The sequence below is a fragment of the Lissotriton helveticus genome, chromosome 9 (genome assembly GCF_964261635.1).
Source record: "Lissotriton helveticus chromosome 9, aLisHel1.1, whole genome shotgun sequence".
Lineage (NCBI taxonomy): Eukaryota > Metazoa > Chordata > Amphibia > Caudata > Salamandridae > Lissotriton > Lissotriton helveticus.
In genome coordinates, this window is record NC_136070.1 from 460,465,012 (window position 1) to 460,485,370 (window position 20,359).

At 47.5% G+C, this 20,359-nt stretch overlaps 1 protein-coding gene across 1 annotated transcript in view; it reads left to right on the top strand.

Moving 5' to 3' along the window:
* The first annotated feature begins 339 nt into the window (after nucleotides 1-339).
* LOC144781425 (inverted formin-2-like) overlaps nucleotides 340-20,359 on the top strand; it is a 103,590-nt gene continuing 83,570 nt past the window's right edge. Inside the window, exon 1 of the mRNA XM_078660276.1 lies at nucleotides 340-498. Within this exon, the coding sequence (XP_078516402.1) occupies nucleotides 394-498 (105 nt within the window). The 5' untranslated portion in view covers nucleotides 340-393. The remainder of the gene's footprint in view (nucleotides 499-20,359) is intronic.

Genomic DNA, 20,359 nt, shown 5'->3' on the forward strand with positions numbered 1-20,359 from the left:
TAACTTTAGCGTGAATGCCAGTCAAGCGTGCAATAAATGTCAGCACATCTGAAAAAGTCCATAAACCCGAGTGGTCCATTTCACCTATTTGTAGCAATACCTCTTTCCGGGAATTTCTGAGTCAATTTTTACAGTGTGCAACGCAAAACTGCTTATCCCAAAATACAACACCTTATGACTCAAAGACCAGGACTGACGTTGTAGCACGACAGTCCCGGCCTCTACGTGAGATTGCTTCTTCCAAACCAGCGGTTTGCTGTGCATGCTGGAACTTGTAGTCTTGTTTAGGCCGTTATAAAGCAGAGTTACAATTCCCAGAATGCAATGCAAGCACTTGACCCGGACGAAGTACTCACAGAAGACTGTTGAATGACACCAGGCCACTAGGAAAAAATGTCACCAGTGCCGTGTGGATTTCTCACTAAAAAGGTTTTCAGAAAGGCTAAGAGTCAAGAGATACTTCCGACATATTTTGTTGCAGAGAGGCAGCATAATGCAGTAAGTATACTTTCTGTCATTATACACCACCAAGACAAAATAAGAACACAAGTTGTTGTGGCAAACAATATGCAAGTAGACTGCTTATGACCACAACAAAACAAGTCGTCGACTTGGAATTACATCGATCGTGAGGCTCCGTGTACTTCAGAAATATGCAAGCGGTTCAGGGAACAATCATACACTTGTTTCTTTCCCATTAAAACAAAGCTGCATTTTCCATCCCCCAGTATGACCTTTCTCTCTTCGCAAGAAAATACAACATTTAGGAGGGGAGCTAAAATTCCAGCACTGGCCTGTGATGTACTTAGCAGATGCTCTTGTGTTGATAGCTTCGCCCCAGTTCGAGTTAGGTCATGGGAGGTGGAACTTTTTCTCGATATGCAAGCGGTGCATTGATGTGCATAAAGTGTGTTCTGATTGTCCAAATAAAAGTTTGGCAAAGCGCTGCTAGAAAAGCTAGACTGCTCTTATACGTGAAACAAGATGGGCGGCTAAAACCCGAAATATTTGGACTGTTGTTTCCTGTAACGTTTTTGGGGTATATTATTAGCGGATAGGGTTTCAGAGAGTAGCAATGATGAAATGTAACAACCGAGAGGTAGTCTACACCATTATGAAACAAACCAGGACACAAGTCATAAAATAGAAGTAATAAAATAAAATAAATAAAACATAAAATAAAATATAAATAAAACCAATTTAGGCAGCATGTAAGTGACATCATGGCACCTGACATCACAGTGCGTGCCATTACTCGTGGTATCATATTGGCATCACAACCCATGAATTTACAAGAAGTGACCTCGCAAGAAGTGACATTAAATCCTAAGCCCTCACACATATGTTTAGCAGGTCTAGCACGAGTACATATTAGCGCATTACCCTATGTAACATGCTAGATAAAGAGCTGGGGTTGTGTCAAAAAAGAGATGCAGCCCGATGAAAAATCTGGGCCTCGATTTCATTACATTTATTTTTGATAACCACGCCAAAAAGAAATTGGCAGCAAGGAGGATTGTGGCAGTAAATGTTCTGGTTAATTGGTTTCAAAGTCTGCATTTTAAAATATCTTATAGGGTTATGGCACCTGCTGTAGAGATCTTTGTGTGCATCACAGACTAGCAATAATGGTAAGATAAGATAACTCTGAAAGTTAATACATTTGCTGAAGAAATGTGTGTTTTGTCTAATCCCAGGTTTGAATCAATGTAGCATCAAGGGTAATATGTGTCCTGCAAAGCATATTCTATAACACGCAGATGACAGATTTTTATGTTATGTAAATGGGCAAGTGGGTTACTGCTTTTAACAAAGAGATACCTTGTTACATGAATTTCATAAATAGTAATCCTTCTAATATAGCACAGTGAGCTATGAAGTACATGTGACTCTTATGCCTTGTTACTGTCACTGTTTTATGTAACACATCCTGTGCATTGATCTACACTCGCATGACTTATTGTCAATGTATAATGTGTACGTGTGATGGAAAGCACTCTAACATCCTGCAATGTGATGAGCAGCACTATAGCGCTATAAAATAAATAATACAAAATATTGGTATTTAAATTATTTGAATACTGGGATAGACCAACACATTTGATATTCTTAAAGTGCATACATATCTCTTAGATAAAGAGACTGAATCAAGTCAATGGCATGCCTCTCTTAAATACCTGGAAATGATAAGCTGTGTGACTTTGTTTCTCCTCCAATGCATTTAGGTGCGAGGCACCCTAGCACCCAGCCAGGATAATCCAACAAAAGGTCTGATGGTCCCTTAACTTTGGCCTTTGCTATGGGCCCCACTGTAGTTTGATAAACCGCTTTCCCACATGAAAGTTGTTGCTCAGATCTAAAGTGGACAACGTGTAGGCGCAGCTGGATGTGTCCCGGTGTCTGAAAACGACACCGGGGCAAGTTTACCATGTTTCTGTGGGGCCCAACCTCTTGGCATGAAACTATATTTAAAGGGTTTTGGTTAGTTGAACGCTTACTGCTGAAACGTGTAGTGCTCTACAAGACAAGATTGCATTCTAAGACTATAAAATAATGATTACAAGTCAAGGAATGCATACAAAAAAACCTAGACTGCATACAATGCTCCCACGATCCTGGGAAATTAACGTTCTCTGGGCATACCCAGCCTTTCATACTTCTAAGGTCGATACATTGAACACCATTAAATTGGTTAAACTGTTATTTCGATGATTGCAAATGGCAGCAATATGGTGTCATATTTATGTATGTATGTAGGTGTGTATGTATGTGTGTTATATATATATATATATATATATATATATATATATAATTTGTAAATGCGTAGATACAAGCTGAAAAGTAGCCCCAGTCCTCTCTCCTTTCAGAAGTCCATTTGTTCTCACTTCCCCTCATACAAAACTGCACAGATTTCAGCATATAACATAATGTCTACACAAAACAAGGAATGACTAGTTGTGCCACTAAAGAGCTATGCCAACTTGCGCCATGCAAATAAGAGCCTTCTAAAATGCATGAAGTTGCCCATGCCTGGTGTGAGTAGATCAACTAGTTGTGTTGTGTTTTATGTCTCTCCATTTTGATGCTGTTTTTTTTCCATTAAGCTCAAGTACTACAAGTACTGGAATGCAAAACACTGATTGAGCTACTCCTAGCTGACACGGGATGGCACTAGGGCGAGAGTGTGTAAAACCAGGGGAAGCTCATTGTGACATTAAAGAACTGTATTCTGGTTCCAGGTATTTATACATGAATCTGTTTTTGGGAAGAGTTTATAGGAGTCTGTAGACTGCTGTAGGAGAATCTGTTAACATTTCTGAAAGGTTACTGGATCCTACATGATTCCTATGGCTATATGCCTGTGAAGGGGATTCTACATGCTTTATCTGGGATATAGGGTCACCACCACACTGCAAAAGACGACAGACACTGTCTAGAGTCCTGAATTTTCAATCTAGAAATCAGCGATTCAAAGTGTGTTAGTATATTTAGTTTAATGAAAGAAAACAAGATACAACACTCACAATGCTCCAGGCTATCACACAAATGTCCACATTTTGGAGATTGTGACCATAATGGTCTAAAAAGAGGTGGTTACCCTTTCTGTGTAGGTAGTTGGAAGATGATTCTACAAGAGTCAGCTGTGTGAATGTCTGGGAAATTAAATTGGTCCTCCATGCTTCTTGTGGGTATGTGCCTTGGAGGGAAACTGGATCCTACATGTTGTATCTGGGAATTGGGTCACCACTTCACTTCAAATCATTAGGGACACTGTCTAGAGTCCTTAACTTTCAACCTACAAATCACTGATTTCAAAATTGTTATTATAATTAGTTTAGTGAGAGGAACATACGTCTATTATGTTGATTTAGTTATTCGTGACATTCTTTATTGTTCAATTATTTAAAATCGTTACAATGTACTTCATTTTCATGTATAGAGCTAGAAGAAGAGAAGGAAAAAAACAAAGGAAAAGGAAAAAAAATGTAAACATTGGATTTTAAGTTCGTAGCCAACGTGCAGGATTCTGGCTGGATATCTGGGTGCACTAAAATCTATGAAATAATAAAAGTAGTAGTCCAGGCTAAAGCTAAAGCGTTGGTGCATAAGCATAGCAACTACAACTGTGGACCCAATTTACTCATCCTTTGGGAGGTCCCTTTGACCCAGTGAATTAATATCCATTTGCAGCAATAGGGTAAAACCTTTAAATTAACTATACCAGCGTTAATTGTGGTTAAAAGCAATTAGAACAGCATTGCTGGTATTTTCCTAAAGGATGAGTAAGTTGACTTGTCTGACGTGCAAGTTTGATCTTCTGGTCTTGGTCGATTGAGTTCCCTTGTATGCCAGGACATTGTTTTACAAAGATGTCCTCTGGGAAAATTTAATATCCCCACCTTGACTCACATTCATATTTATTTATTTATTTATTTATAATTACATTTGTTAAGCGCGCAGCTACCCGACGGTTTCCCGGCGCTAAGGCAGACTAAGCGGTCAGAGAAAGTGGAAGAAAATAATAAACAATAGGGATCAGGAGTTAAAAAGCCAGGTTTTAATTCCCTTACGGAAAGTAAGGAAGCAAAATTCGGAGCGCAACAGTTGAGGCAGGGCATTCCATAAGGAAGGGGCCAATAGGGCAAACGAACGTCCACCCATTTTGGCTCTGTTGGTGCGAGGAATCATGTACTTATTCTGCGTAGAAGACCTGAGTGTCCGGGGAGGAACGTAATGTTGCACTAAGGCAGACAGATAGTGGGGGGCCTTACCAGTCATGATTTTATGCATATAGCAGAGTGCTTTAAACTTAACTCTGTTCTCAATACGCAACCAGTGCAATTTCCGCATATGGGGAGTAACCGGGGATCTAGCAGGGAGGTGACAGATGAGGCGAACTGCCATATTCTGCACCACCTGGTACTTCCTGGTAACCTCCTTTGCGGCGCCCAAGAGAAGGATGTTCCCATAGTCCAGGCGGGAGATGACAAGAGCCTGGACTACAGTCCTGAAGGTGTCCGCAGGCAGCATCCACGTGATTTTTCTCAGCCACCTGATGATGGTGGTACAGGTGGCGGAGACTTTCACAGCGTGCTGCTTGAAGGTAAGCTGGTTATCAAAAAGCACCCCAAGATTGCGTGCAGACTCTGATGGATTGGGTACAGGACCCATCTCCGATGGCCAATGGTGTGGGCCCCAGAGTGAGGTGTCTGGGCCAAACAGGAGGAGTTCTGTCTTGTCCCCATTTAATTTTAACTTGTGCTTCAGCATCCAATCCGATATTTGTTTCAGCCCGGATTTAAGAGAAGACGAGGGGAGATTTTTATTGGTGGAGAGGGAGTAGATGACTTGAGTGTCATCGGCATACGAGTAAATTGTGAGGCCAGCCTGTTCCGCTAAAAAAGCAAGCGGCCTCACATACAGGTTAAAGAAAAGGGGACTAAGAATGGACCCTTGGGGAACACCGTGGGTGGAGGGAAAAACAGATGAAACAGAAGTGGAGGAAAAAACTTGGAACGTGCGGTCAGAAAGAAAATTAGCAATCCAGGCCAGGGCGGGACCACCGACGCCAACTCCCTCCAGCGTGGACAGTAAGATGGAATGGGAGACGGTGTCGAATGCGGCACTCAAATCAAGCAGAATGAGTGCCACCGTCTCCCCCTTATCCACTTGGCGCCTGATGGTCTCTGACACGCCAAGAAGGGTGGTTTCCGTGGAAAAACCCGCCCGGAACCCGGATTGGGAGCCATGAAGAAAATTGGAGGATTCAACAAAGGAGTTAAGTAAAAAATTAACATGTTTCTCCAAAATCTTGGAAAAGCAAGGGAGCAAAGAAATAGGGCGAAAATTGGAGGGGTTGTCTGGGTCTGCATTTGCCTTTTTTAATAAAGGGACCACCATTGCGTGTTTCCATTCGTTTGGAACCATCGCTTCTGTCAAGGAAGCATTCAAGACATCTAAAATAATGTGAAGGGAAACTGGGTCCAAGGAGCGCAAAATTTGAGGGGGCATAGGGTCCAAGGGGGAACCAGATTTGATGTCTTGAAGATATTTATTTAGAAGCGCAGGGGAGATAGGATCCCAAGCAAGAAGTGGGGAGACGGTGAGCAGTGAACCGGGGATGATATCGGGCGAGGAGTTACATGAGTCTTGAACAGAGTGAGTGGAGGAGGCAGAGGTAAGATCAAAAGCAGCATAAATCTTATCAATTTTTGCGAGAAAAAAATTGGCTAAGGCGTTACACTGAGCAGTGTCTAAACAGGGATCCTTAGGAACCGAGGAAGCACCCGAGAGCTCCTTGACTATTTTGAATAGGGCTTTAGGTCTATTTTGCGCTGTAAGAATGGTGCTGTTCGCAAAGTCAGCTCTGGCAGTATCGCAGGCCGCGTGATAAATTTTGAGGGCGGACTTGTATTCAATTTTATAGGAGGGGTCATAGTTGGAACGCCATCTGCGCTCCAGTTTTTTACAGTTAGATTTCTCAGCCCGGAGGGAGTCGTTAAACCAGGGAGCAGGGGGGTGATGGATTTGAGCTTTGTTATTTTGGGTCGGAAGACAGGAATCCAGGGCAGTGGTTAACCATGATGTAACAGCGGGGAGCTCTTTAATAGTAATCTTAGGGATCATGGGTTTGGAGTTGCCAAGAAGAGAGTTTAATTTATTCAAGTCAAGACGTTTCCAGTTTCTACTGGCTTTGTGGGGAAGGTCGGGCCTAGAGGAATCAGCCACAGACGCTTTAATAGCAAAATTAACAATAAAATGGTCAGACCAGAGGACAGGAGTAGACGACAGATAGGACATGCTAGTTAGATTAGAGAAGATGGGATCTAAAAGATTGCCGGCCTTATGAGTAGGGTCGGAGTTGTAAAGATGTAGATCTAATGCTTCCAGATCCTGTCGGAGACGTTTAGCGATAGCACAAGAGGACGAGGTGAAATGAATATTTAAATCACCAAGAATCGTGAAGTTGGGAGACTGTACTAAGAATGGGGCCACAAGATCAGGGAATGCAGCTGCCCAGCTGCTAGCAGAGCCTGGTGGACGGTAAATCAGGGTGCCCGTTAGTGTGAATTGAGGAGAGAGAGAGAGTTTGAACAGACCAGCTTCGCAATTGGGAAAGTCAAGGTCTACCCACTTGCAGGAGAATTCTTTCTTGAAGATGATAGCAATTCCCCCACCATCTTTGAGTACACGGTTACGCCCAACATAGGTGTAATTGTTGGGGAGAGCCATGGCTATGTCAGGGCCAGAGCTATCATTTAACCAAGTTTCGGTGGTAAACATGGCAGCGGGGCTAGCATTCTCCAAGAGGTCAAAGATGTCTCTCTTATGTTTTGAGAGAGACCGACAATTAATACTAATGAAACTGAAAGCCGGGGAAAAATGGTGAAGGGGGGGCGTGGGGGTACACCTAGGAACCGAGGAATTCCAAAACGTGGAAGATCTGCTGTCTGTGCATGATTTGAGGGAGACCAAAGTGAGAGAGCAGTGAGGGCAGGAAATGGGCGCATTTTGGCAATTTAGGACAGAGTGCGAAGGGCAATAAGAACCTCGCATCTGCAATAAAGCAGAGCGTGAATAGGACGTAAAAGTAGAAACAGGGGGGTTAGGCCCTAGGCCCGTGCTGGCGCGCACGGGCGCAGACGGGCAGGACTTAGGCTTGACTTCGGCGCGACGTCGGCGCTCCCGCTGCGCTCGTCCGCTGCGCTTCCGCCATACCGTCATGATATAGGTAAGGGACGTAAAACCACTAGACCGCTGACCTGCGCTGAATGCGTCAGGGCGGAAGTGGATCAAGAAGGAGGCGGGGAATGGCGCTCACCAGTTCGACCCTCCGCGCAAACGGCACACAGCCGGGGCGGAACGGGGTCTGGAGCGGAATAACAGGTAGGTTGTTCAAATGAACCATGCAAGTGTAAATAGCGATTAGAAAATACACAAAGTTTTAAAACACAAACACAATAAGAATTGCGGAGGAGCCGCGTTAAAAGCTTGTAATCAGCTATGAGAGAATTTGCAACACATTGGCAGCCTGAATCGCCGCGTCTGTCAACTGTGTCCCGCGTTTGGCCCCATTAAATACACGAGGTCCAAAACCACTAGACCGCTGACCTGCGCTGAATGCGTCAGGGCGGAAGTGGATCAAGAAGGAGGCGGGGAATGGCGCTCACCAGTTCGACCCTCCGCGCAAACGGCACACAGCCGGGGCGGAACGGGGTCTGGAGCGGAATAACAGGTAGGTTGTTCAAATGAACCATGCAAGTGTAAATAGCGATTAGAAAATACACAAAGTTTTAAAACACAAACACAATAAGAATTGCGGAGGAGCCGCGTTAAAAGCTTGTAATCAGCTATGAGAGAATTTGCAACACATTGGCAGCCTGAATCGCCGCGTCATAGTACATGACACATTCATTCAGGTCAAGTATTAGCAACCACCCCCAACCTTTAGTCTGTTATGTATTGGCATAAAACCTGTAGTTAGTGGATTGATGGTTAAAATGTATTAAAATGTTTTTTCTAAAACTGTAAAGCAATTACAATACATTCAATATTAAAACCAATTCATCATAGCAAAATTCAAAAATATTTCACAAGAGTTTAAAAACAGACAGTAACATTTGTCATCAGTTGCCACAATCTAGAATAGAATTTCACCACATATACCCTAGTGCTTTACAAATCATACGCATCTAAGGTAATGTTCATTCAGACCATTTTCTGGCTACAATGAGAGCGTCGACGTGTTTTGCAGGAATAGCCGTAAGCCACCTTCTTTTTCAAGACAGTGGTATTGTTACTCCCGGTCTTTTAAAATTTGAGGCAATAAATCTGCCCCCGAATCATCAAATGCATTTCATGTAAAAAAGTCCAGATTACTCCATTTCTTAGCTCATGAATTTTGTATAAATCGGTCATCTGGTACACTGTGGCAGACTGGCCTTAATTTAGGAGTCACAGCATCCGATCCGCCTCAGCCCTGTTCTTATATAAAAATAATGTTCGTCGGCCCGTTGGGTAAACTTCCTCTTATTGTTATGGGAAGTATTACAAAAGAACTTTCTCTTCCACCTGTTCCTCTGAGGGACCTGCTTTAATTTCTTTTTAGAATAGAGCCTTTCTTTGGAAATATCGATCTATTTTCAATTTCAAGTCGAAGACCGGCGGCGTGTAAATACGTCCGTCCTGGTGCCGTATTTCAGTATCTGATAGGAAATTGTGCCTGGAAAAGTCCAATGCTGGACTCTAAATTTGTCGAGAGCGCTGGACTGTTTCTTTGCTGTGCAGGCCATTTAATCGTTGTAGCTTTGGCTTGGTGGCCAACTAATTGCTGCTGGTGGCTCTAGTGGTATTTATGAGAGCGACCCAAATTGTGTCAGTGAATTTCCCTAGTCTGGCCACAGTTTGTACTGTGTTGGCGGTGATACACTGATCTGAGACTTCTCTGCAGTGTCTAAGGCCATGAGTCCTGCAAATTGGGATTACCAAACGATGGCGCTGGCTAGCCATCGTTGGACAGCAGCACAGTAGGTGAAGCCAGGATTCGCGTTGGTAGCTGCATAAACGACAGAACATTGAGTTGTCTCACCCAGCCGAAGATGGATTGAAGTCTGCGATGGGAAGTGCAGGAAGTAACGAATATGAGATGCTCTTCTGGGCTTGTGCTGTCAGGGCTTGCTCAAAGTAGGGCTGGGGTCTTCCCCAAAATGTAGGAGGCATCCAGTTTGGAGAAGTTGGATTGGCAGAGTAAACTTTCCAGGTCCTTTTCAAATGAGATTTTTGATCTGCGCATTCACTGGCTTTTTCCAGGCTGTGACCGGTATGTCCTTGTTTTGCAAGTTTTTAACTTCTATTTCCAGTTACCTTGTGCCCGCTGCCAACTGGGCCTGCAATGGGGAACCAAGCACTTCAAAAAAAAATTTCATTTGAGTTTTCAATGTGGGTGCTGGGGCGGGCAAAGTGCTGATGTAATATTTTATTATGTCCCCTGACCATATGAGATCTGGACAAGCGAGCCCTAACTCCAGTCGCACTCTGGCTCTCCTAGCCTTTCGGGGGATTGTTAGAACCTTCTTGTAGGCAGTTGTATGGAAATGCATGAGGAACCTGTTGAATGCGCAGGCAATCTTAAAATACATATGTAATATGAATGGGTGTTGCTGGGGACAGATACAATAATACAGTGTATTATGTGGGCAGGAAATCTGGATGGGTGCAATATCACATACTTCATTTAGGGTTTTGAGAGGAAAACATGTCACCAAAGATGCCATGCTCCATTCTTTGGGTTTCTTTTCCAAATCTTCGTTTTCACTCTGTTGTGTGAATGATGAAACTCAGTAATAAGGTGGGTTCAGTGTGCCCCGGTGCCACTGCACCAATGAGGCTACGCCTTCTCGGGATTCAGTATTGGAAAGAATACAATTTAATGCGTAAATGCCTAATGTTATGCTGATTTTCTAAATCGGCGATAATACCACAACAGAGGAATCGCAATACTGTGCAGAGATTACATTTTTCTCTTCCATGGGGAAGTCGCTTATCCATTCAGGTTTATGCTTTTCATTGTGAATCTTATTGTCCTGACTATATAATGACTAAACCAGACTACTAGTCCCTGGTGGGTAGAGTAAAAAAAACAAAAAACTGGACCGGTTGAACTCGCACATCGGCCTGGAAACTTTGAGAGTCCTGCATTACCTCATTTGCGTTCACCAGCATTACCGGGGTCAGTAAGATGGTGAGGGGGGATAAGCTTTAGATTTCCCAACAATCATGCTGGCATTTCTTGTTATAATAAATTATGAGAAACAGGACAAAGGGTTTTTTGAGGCTTGGAACGAGAAAGGAGTGCGAATTGTTAGGGGTATTTAAATACTATAGTTTTCAAACTAACCAAGTTTTAAGGCGGAGAAGAGAGACGAGAGTGAGTGAGTGTGTGTTTTGTCAGTGTGGGAATGTAAAATTCCAGGGTGAAATCCGTCAGACACCTCACCATACCTGACTGAAAGCACCTGTGCCCAACTATTTACCACTGATAACATTTTTGATGAGTGGGGTTAACACCCCCAACCCCCTTCCCCGACCCTCCGCTCAATCCGGATTTAGACATGTCTGCATTCCAACAGAGAGCTGCAAATGGTTCAATGTTTATGTTGCGTTCTTAAAACCAGCCGTTTTCTGTTGCTAACATGGACGACTGTGCATAATGTTGTATTACCACGTTACTCCTAATCAGTCAACTGAGAAATATTCACATTTTAGGCACTTGAAAGAAAGAGAAAAACACATCTTTTTCGTTGGCTTTCATCCTGTTTGAATAAACTCAGTAAAGTATTAAAGAAAGCCGGGCTGTTTAAAGGTTGTTTTCAATTGTCCTTTTCTGACACTGGCCGGCACGTGACATAGATTATTCCTGACACAGAGGGGCGTGGAGAGACGCAGCATCAACTGGGCCTTTGTTTTCTGATCTGAACATTCCGGGTTGCTAAGCGCTCCTTTTTCAGGACTCAAACAAGATGCTGTGTGTTGGGGTTACTTTCGCAGTGCATTCAGTTGTACATTTAGGATAATTACATATCCTATCCTATTCCTAACCCGAAGGCATCAGTTTCCATCACACGTATAGCATTAGAGTGCACAACTAGAAAAAATGTAAAAGGGGTCGCTGCCTTATACAAGCTAAAATCTGAACTTGAAGATTTTTTTACTTTTTACTGAATGTGAGGAAATTATGAGCTTCGAATAAATGTGTAGAAAGTACCTTCTAGAATTGTAGTGGCAAAAGGAAACCGTTTTATTTGTTTGTTGTCGAAGTCGGCTTGGAGACCGAGGTTACCAGATACCTCCATAAACGAAAGGTGCAACTCTCCAGTTTTAGGCTTTTCTATAACAAATCCGCTGCTTTCTATTGTGTTACCTGCATCGCACTAACTGAAGTATTAGCAACACTACAATTCCCAGAATACATTTGGTTATTTAACAGAAACCTTGGACTGGTGGACAATGTGACAAGTGCCAGCGCCTCGAGACCCTTAAGGTTGAGTAGATGCGCCCTACAAGCCACCTGATTGATTGATCCGAGAATCTTCTCAGAAAAGCATTCGAGCAATGGCGAGAAGATTTGCTCTGTAAATATGTATCGTATATTTGTCCAACTCTAATCATTTAGTCTTGAGTGAATTTGCAACTTGTATATGTGTAGATCTAACCACAAGTATCTGTACCATTCTTTTTGAGTTTAGGGTTTATCTGTTTAGTATCTCATTCATGTACTCTGAAGCGCTTTTGTTATGCAACTGGGTCAATTGTAAAGCACTCTGACACCTTCGGGTAAAGTTTGCGCCATATAAAAATGCATAAATAAAAGAAAGAAATAAAATGTTCAACCGAGCATATAGAAGTAGACAGCCGAGAAGATGGTAGAGGGGAACATGGTTTGTTACATCCATCAATCAATCAATCAGTCAATTTGTAAAGCGCGCTACTCACCTGTGAGGGTCTAAAGGCACTGAAGGGAGGGGGGTGGGCGGTGCCGCTACTGCTCGAATAGCCAGGTCTTGAGGGGTTTCCTGAAGGTGAGATGGTCCTGGGTCAGTCGTAGGTGTGCGGGGAGGGAGTTCCATGTCTTGCCTGCCAGGTAGGAGAACGATCTTCCTCCAGTGGTGGTTCTGCGAATCCAAGGGACGGTGGAGAAGGCGAGGCTGGTGGAGCGGAGCTGGGGGGTGGGACTGTAGAACGAGAGGCGGTTGTTGAGGTATTCGGGGCCCGTGTCGTGAAGCTCTTTGTGTGCGTGGGTGAGCAGCCTGAACGTGATCCTCTTGCTGACGGGGAGCCAGTGCCGGTTTTTCAGGTGGGTAGATATGTGGCTGTGGCGAGGGTTGTCGAGGATGAGTCTTGCGGAGGCGTTCTGTTTGCGTTGCAGGCGTTTCTGAAGTTTGGCTGTGGTTCCTGCGTACAGGGCGTTTCCGTAGTCCAAGTGGCTGGTGAAGAGGGCCTGGGTGACTGTCTTCCTGGTTTCGGCGGGGATCCACCGGAAGATCTTTCGGAGCATGCGCAGGGTGTTGAAGCATGAGGACGAGACTGCGTTGACTTGCTTGGTCATCGTAAGGGAGGAGTCCAGGATGAATCCTAGGTTGCCTGCGTGGTCCGTGGTTATCGGTGGGGTGCCCAGTGTCGTGGGCCACCAGGAGTCGTCCCAGGCGGATGGGGATTGTCCGAGGATGAGGACCTCCGTCTTGTCCCAGTTGAGCTTCAGACGGCTGAGCTTCATCCATTCTGCGACATCTTTCATTCCGTCCTGGAAGTCGGTTTTGGCGGTGAGGGGGTCTTTGGTGAGGGAGAGTATCAGTTGGGTGTTGTCGGCGTAAGAGATGATGTTGTGTTTGCGTGCGATGGCGGCGAGGGGGCTCATGTAGATGTTGAAGATGGTAGGGCTGAGTGAGTAGCCCTGGGGTACGCCGCTGATGATCTTGGAGGCCTCGGTGCGCAAGGGTGGGAGGCGGCCTCTCTGGGTTCTGTCAGAGAGGAACGATGTGATACAGTTCAGGGCCTTTCCTTGGATCCCAGTGTTGTAGAGGTGAGTTATTAGGGTGCGGTGGCAGACTGTGTCAAAGGCTGCCGAGGGGTCAAGGAGGATGAGGGCGGCTGTCTCTCCGTTGTCCATCAGGGTCCTGATGTCATCGGTGGCTGCGATGAGGGCGGTCTCGGTGCTGTGGTTGGGTCAAAATCCGGACTGGGATGGGTCGAGCGAGTTGTTTCCTTCGAGTTATGCAGTCAGCTGTTTGTTGACGGTCTTCTTGATGACTTTAGCTGGGAAGGGGAGGAGAGAGATGGGGCGGAAGTTCTTGAGGTCTTTGGGGTCCACTGTTGGTTTCTTCAGTAGGGCGTTGATTTTTGCGTGTTTCCAGCTTTCAGGGAATGTGGCTGATGTGAAGGAGTTGTTAATGACGTTCCGGAGGTGGGGTGCGATGATGGTGTCGGCTTTGTTGAAGATATGATGAGGGCATGGGTCGGAGGGGGAGCCGGAGTGGATGCTGTTCATGACGCGGGTGGTGTCTTCCGTGCTGATGGGGTCCATGCGTTGAGGCTGGAGTTGGGGGTCATTGGTTTGGTGGTTGGAGGCGGGGTCTGGGGTCCGAAGCTGCTGGTATGTCTGTGATCTTGCGGTGGAAGTACGTGGCGAGGGAGTTGCAGAGGTCTTGTGAAGGTGTGATGTCGTTGTTGCTCGCGTTGGGGTTGGAGAGCTCTTTGAGCGATGTCCTTTTGGTGGTGCGGATCATCTGGTGGTATTCGCGGGTGGCGTTTTTGAGCGTAGTCATGTTTTCTTATGTCCGTTTGTGGCGCCAGGCTTTTTCGAGGGTTCGGCATGATTTCTTTGCGATTTTGAGGGCGTCTGTGAACCATGCGGTTTTTCTGTTGCTAGTCTTGCCTGGTGGTTTCTTCAGAGGGGCGAGGTCATCGGCACAGTTGGTGAACCACTGTGCGAGGTTGTGCGCTGCGTTGTTGGTGTCGGGGGTGTCGGCAGGTGGGTTCTGGCTCAGCGATGCGGTCAGTTGGGCTGTGGTGACTTTGCTCCAGCATCTGCGGGGGATCTGTGGTGTCTGGTGGTGGGTGGTGGTCTTTTTGAAGGTGAAGTGGATGCAGCTGTGGTCGGTCCAGTGTAGTCTGGAGGAGTGGCTGAAGGAGACGTGGCTGCTGGCGGAGAAGATGGGGTCGAGTGTGTGGCCGGTGAGGTGGGTGGGTGTGTCCACCAGTTGCTTGAGTCCGAGGTTGGCGAGGTTGTCGAGCAGGGTGTTGGCGTTGTTGTCATTGTTGTTCTCCAGGTGGAAGTTCAGGTCCCAAGGAGGATGTAATCTGATGAGGCGAGGGCATGTGGGCAGATGCATCTGCAAGACTGGTGTGGCTCCTGAGTGAAGGAATGCTTTTTAGCGGTGCTTAAGTTTTACTAGAAATACTATAGCAAAGTTAATGTCCTCTGCCTTAACGACTATTGCTAGAGGCTTGGCTATAATCTGGCACTGCAGGGTGTATATTTTTGGGGTACAGGGCTGTCTGCTACACTTGTGCCATGATGGTGACTTTCAACCGTTACATGGTTTTAGCTCATATTGCAACGTATGTTGGAGATTGTAGTTTCAGTTTTCCTGTTTGACTTATTTCAACTAACCACCAGCTAACTTAGTGCTGTAGGCTGAAACACCAAGGAGGAGAATGACCAAATCTCCACGCAACTCAGCGCAGACCCCCGTGAGGCTGCGCTGCGTTGCGCGACAGCATTGGAGCAGAAGAGCGCCATATTTTCAAAGATATGGCTCTCTCCTCCACTTTCCCTGGCACCAGCGCTGATTGCAGCTGCTGTGCGCCATGCACACACCTTAGCACAACAGCGCTAGGGTGTGTGTGTGTGAGTCTAGCATAGGTTTTGTACAGGAAGGGTTCCTTTCCTGTACAAAATACTATGCCTAGACACGAGGGAAAGATTTTCCCACTTTGTATGAGTGCTGCACAGTGCAGCACGCATACGAAGTTGGAAAAGGAAGGAGAAATTAAAGCATTTCTCCTTCCTGACCCCAGGACACCCCTCGCCGCATGGCTCGCCAGCTGTGACCCCGGTGCTCCCTCGCTGCTGCTCGCTCTTCTAAGCTGCTCCTGTCCTCATTTTCGTGCCCCTCGTGATTGTACTTCCTCTCTGTTGGTAATGTCACACTGTGCTTTTTAGTGATATTGTGCTTATTGTTCATTGTCCCCTCTGGTGTGCCCCTCCCGCTCCCCGCCGCTGCTCCCTCGCAGCCCCGCCCCCATTTTCTCTTCTGTACCCCCGCCCGCCTCCCAGCTGCTCCTCCCTCCCACTTAGCCTCATATAGAGCCCGCGCAGCGGGCGCGCCGATTGTGCACCGAAGGCGCGCCAAAGGCAAGCCCGTCTATGCCCGTCTGATCCTGGAACGCGCCCAGCGCCATGACCCCTGGCCCCCGAAGATGCCAGCCCACACGACGGACATATGACGCCGCCACCCTCCACGCACTCGAACCTGACTGGAACCCCGCCTGCTACCGAGCCACCCCGAAACGCACCCACGGACTCTTCACCTGCCAAGCCTGCAAGTTCACCTGCCTCCGGACCTGCACCGCACCCGCCAAGTCGAGCATCAGCGCCAACCACCTCACGTGCATCCTGCTCACCACCCGCTCTTTCCACAGACACGCCATCGAACTCTGGAACCTGCTCGACACAACATCACCAGATGTCGCCTTCCTCACGGAAACCTGGATGAACGCCTCCTCAGCGCCCGACATCGCCATAGCCATCCCGGACGGATACAAGATCCCCCGGAGGGACCGCATCAACCAGACCGGAGGAGGCATCGCCATCGTCCACAGGAACACCATCCGCATCACGACCAACTCCGAAGACACCTTCACCGCCGCCGAACACCTCCACTTCCAGAAACACACCGACCCAAGGACGACCCTCAGAGGCACCCTCATCTACAGACCCCCAGAACCACGCACACTATTCAGCGAAGACATCATCAGCCCGCACGCCCTCACCTCCTCTGACTACATCCTCCTAGGGGCCCTCAACTTCCACCTGGAGAACAACAACGACAGCAACACCACCACCCTTCTGGACAACATCGCCAACCTCGGACTCAAGCAACTGGTGAACACCCCCACCCACTACGCCGGCCACACGCTTGACCCCGTCTTCTCCTCCAGCAAGCACATCTCCTTCAGCCACTCCACCGGACAACACAGGACGGATCACCGCTGTGTTCACTTCAGCTTCAGGAGAACGACGACCCATCACCACCCGCAACAGGTTCCCCGCAGGAGCTGGAGCAACGGACCCCAACGAAGCAGCCCGCATCTTCACACAGTGGCTCACCGACTGCACAGATGACCTCGCACCACTGAAGAACCCTCCCACAGACCCAGCAGCAAGAAAGCCTCTTGGTTCATGGACGAACTCAAAAACTCCAAGAAGAACTGCCGCACCCTCGAGAAAGCCTAGCGCCACGACCAGACCAGAGAAAACATGACCGCCCTCAAGAACGCCAACCGCAAACACCACCAGCTGATCTGCACCACCAAAAGGACAACATTCAAAGAACGACTGGAAAACAACACCCACAACTGCAAGGAACTCTTCTGCATCGTCAAAGAGTTCTCCAACCCCAGCAACAACGACCTCACTCCCTCGCAAGACCTCTGCGACTCACTCGCCTCGTTCTTCCACCGCAAGATCGCCGACATACACAATAGCTTCGGCGCGCCGACCACGCACCCAACCACCGAACCAACGCCCCCCACCACCACCCTCTGCGCCTGGACCCCGGTCAGCACCGAAGACACCTCCCGCATGATGAGCACTATCCACTCCGGATCCCCAACCGACTCCTGCCCCCACCACGTCTTCAACAAGGCCAACTCCATCATCGCACCCCAACTCCGGGACATCATCCACATCTCCTTCAACACCGCCACCTTCCTGGAGAGCTGGAAGCATGCCGAACTCAGCGCCCTCCTGAAGAAACCAACAGTGGACCCCACCGACCTCAAGAACGTCCGCCCCATCTCGCTCCTCCCTTTCCCTGCCAAAGTCATCGAGAAGACCGTCAACAGACAGCTCGCCGCCTTCCTCGAGAGGAACGGATCCCTCGACCCCTCGCAGTCCGGTTTCTGAGCCAACCACAGCACCAAGACCGTCCTGATCACAGCCACCGATGACATCAGATCCCTGCTCGACAACGGGGAAACAGCGGCCCTCATCCTCCTGGACCTCTGTGCGGCGTTCGACACCGTCTGCCACCGCACCCTAGTACAGCACCTCAGCAACATCGGAATCCAAGAGAAGGCACTGGAGTGGATCATCTCGTTCCTTGCCGGAAGAACCCAGAGAGTCCGCCTCCCCCCGTTCAGATCCGAGGCCACCGAAGTCATCTGCGGCGTACCCCAAGGATCATCACTCAGCCCAACCCTCTTCAACGTCTACATGAGCCCTCTCGCAGCCATCGCACGCCAACACAACCTCATCTACTACGCCGACGACACCCAGCTGATCCTCTCCCTCACCAACGACCCCGGCACCACCAGAGCCAGCCTACACGAAGGGATGAAAGACGTAGCCGAGTGGATGAAGAACAGCTGCCTGAAACGGAACTCAGACAAGATGGAAGTCCTCATCCTGGGATCATCGCCCTCCGCCTGGGACGACTTCTGGTGGCCCCCTGCCCTGGGCACCACTCCCAAGCCAACGGACCATGCCCGTAACCTGGGCTTCATCCTGGACTCCTCCCTCTCAATGACCAGACACGTCAACGCCATCTCATCATCTTGCTTCAACACCCTGCGCATGCTCCGTAAGATCTTCCGATGGATCCCCACCGAAACCAGGAAAACGGTCACCCAGGCACACGTCGCCAGCCGTCTGGACTACGGAAACACCCTCTACGCCGGAACCACAGCCAAACTTCAGAAAAGACTCCAGCGCAAACAGAACGCCTCCGCACGACTGGTCCTGGACATCCCCCGACACAACCACATCTCCGGCCACCTGAAAGACCTGCACTAGCTCCCCGTCAGCAAGAGGATCACGTTCAGACTCCTCACCCACGCACACAAGGCTCTCCACGACCTGGGCCCCAAATACCTCAACAACCGCCTGACTTTCTACACGCCCACCCGCCAGCTACGATCGACCAGCTTCACCCTCGCCGCCGTACCACACATTCGCAGAGCCACCGCCGGAGGAAGATCCTTCTCCTACCTGGCAGCCAAGACATGGAACTCCCTCCCCATCCACCTTCGGCTGACCCAGGACCATCTCTCCTTCAGGAAGCAACTTAAGACCTGGCTTTTCGAGCAGTAATGGACCCCTCCCCCGCCCCCAGCGCCTTGAAACCCTACCGGGTGAGCAGTGCGCTATATAAATTATATGATTGATTGATTCCTTGCGCCTAGTTTAAAAGAGCGCAGTTTTCTCACGCTATACCCAATATACTGTATTTAGTAAATTGGGTTTAGTGTGAGAAACCTTGGGTGGTTGCATGGGAATGCCCATGCACCACCCTTGGTGGGCCCCCTTGGCGCAAAGTAATGGAAAGCAGCGCAATGCGCTGCTTCGCATTACTTTTACGTTCTTTCCAGCACTAAACAAGTTTAGCACTGGAAAGTAAATTAGAAAAAAGATTTGGTGCTGTTTTGTGTACACATCGCACATTTTTTGTAAATCTCCCCCCATGATTCCATCTATACCAACAAAAATACCCATGGCAGTACATGCATATCTACTCCAGGAACATTTAATACTCAAGACAGACACAACTTATTGTGTTCCTTCATAAAAAGCAATAGCAAAACAGCAAGCTTCTCTTACTAGCCACAGAAGGCACATTTATAGACTGTTCATGCCTCACCCCTATTCTTTCAAACACTGTTTTGTGACTGCAGCTAGAAAAAGTACATTAATCAATGCAATTGAGAGGACCGATTTTACAGAGATATTATGAAGTAAAATCTCTTATCAGTTACAAAATGGTCTCCAAAGTTGAATGAGAGCTGTGTAACCTGCAAAAGGTGTCCTATTCACTAACACATAAAATATAGTTTGTTTGCAGTTTGACTGAATGCGCCCAAAGTTAAAGGAAGAACAAAAAGTATTGTGTAGTTATAGTTAGGTCAGTTTCCAGAAGAGCATTTTTGTTTGTCAAGAGGGGCTGAGAAAAAGTTGTGGGTGGGAAGCAAAATGTATTTTTACCATTCAATTTCTCACAGAAACTTTAAGAAACATTTTTTGAAAAAATTGCTGAGCAGAATGACATCAAATTCGGCAGAAAGCTAGATCTGTAGTGAAAAAGCGTTCTTTTTTAAATTTGGTGAAAATCTGTGCACAATACAGGAACCTTCTAAGGTCTGTAGGCATCAAAGACACCTGAAGGAATCTCCTTTGGAGTGAAGGAGACACCCTCCTGCATTTGCAGGCACAGCAACTAAGTCGACTGTTCTGCTGATTCTGAGCACCTCTGGACTCCATAAGAATCTGCAATACAGGTGGTGGTTTTCCACAGTGCCCTCTCACCAAGTTTGAGGCCAGTGTCCCTCGTGGGGATTGCAATAACCGAACCCCTGTGCACTGCGTCGTCTTGGAGTTGCAAAGGCTTGTTGGCTTCCTTCTAAGAAGATCTTCGGGCTCCAAGTAGCCCCAACCTCAAGCACCTCCAGTGAGCAGAATCTTCAGCCACACCACATTGTGTGCACCGTGGCCTGCATCTTTTTGTGAGCTGTTCGAGGTCCTTTTGCACTCTCCAGTGCCTCCAGCCTGTGGTTCCATTTGAGGGTCCGCTTTGCTTCTTTTGAG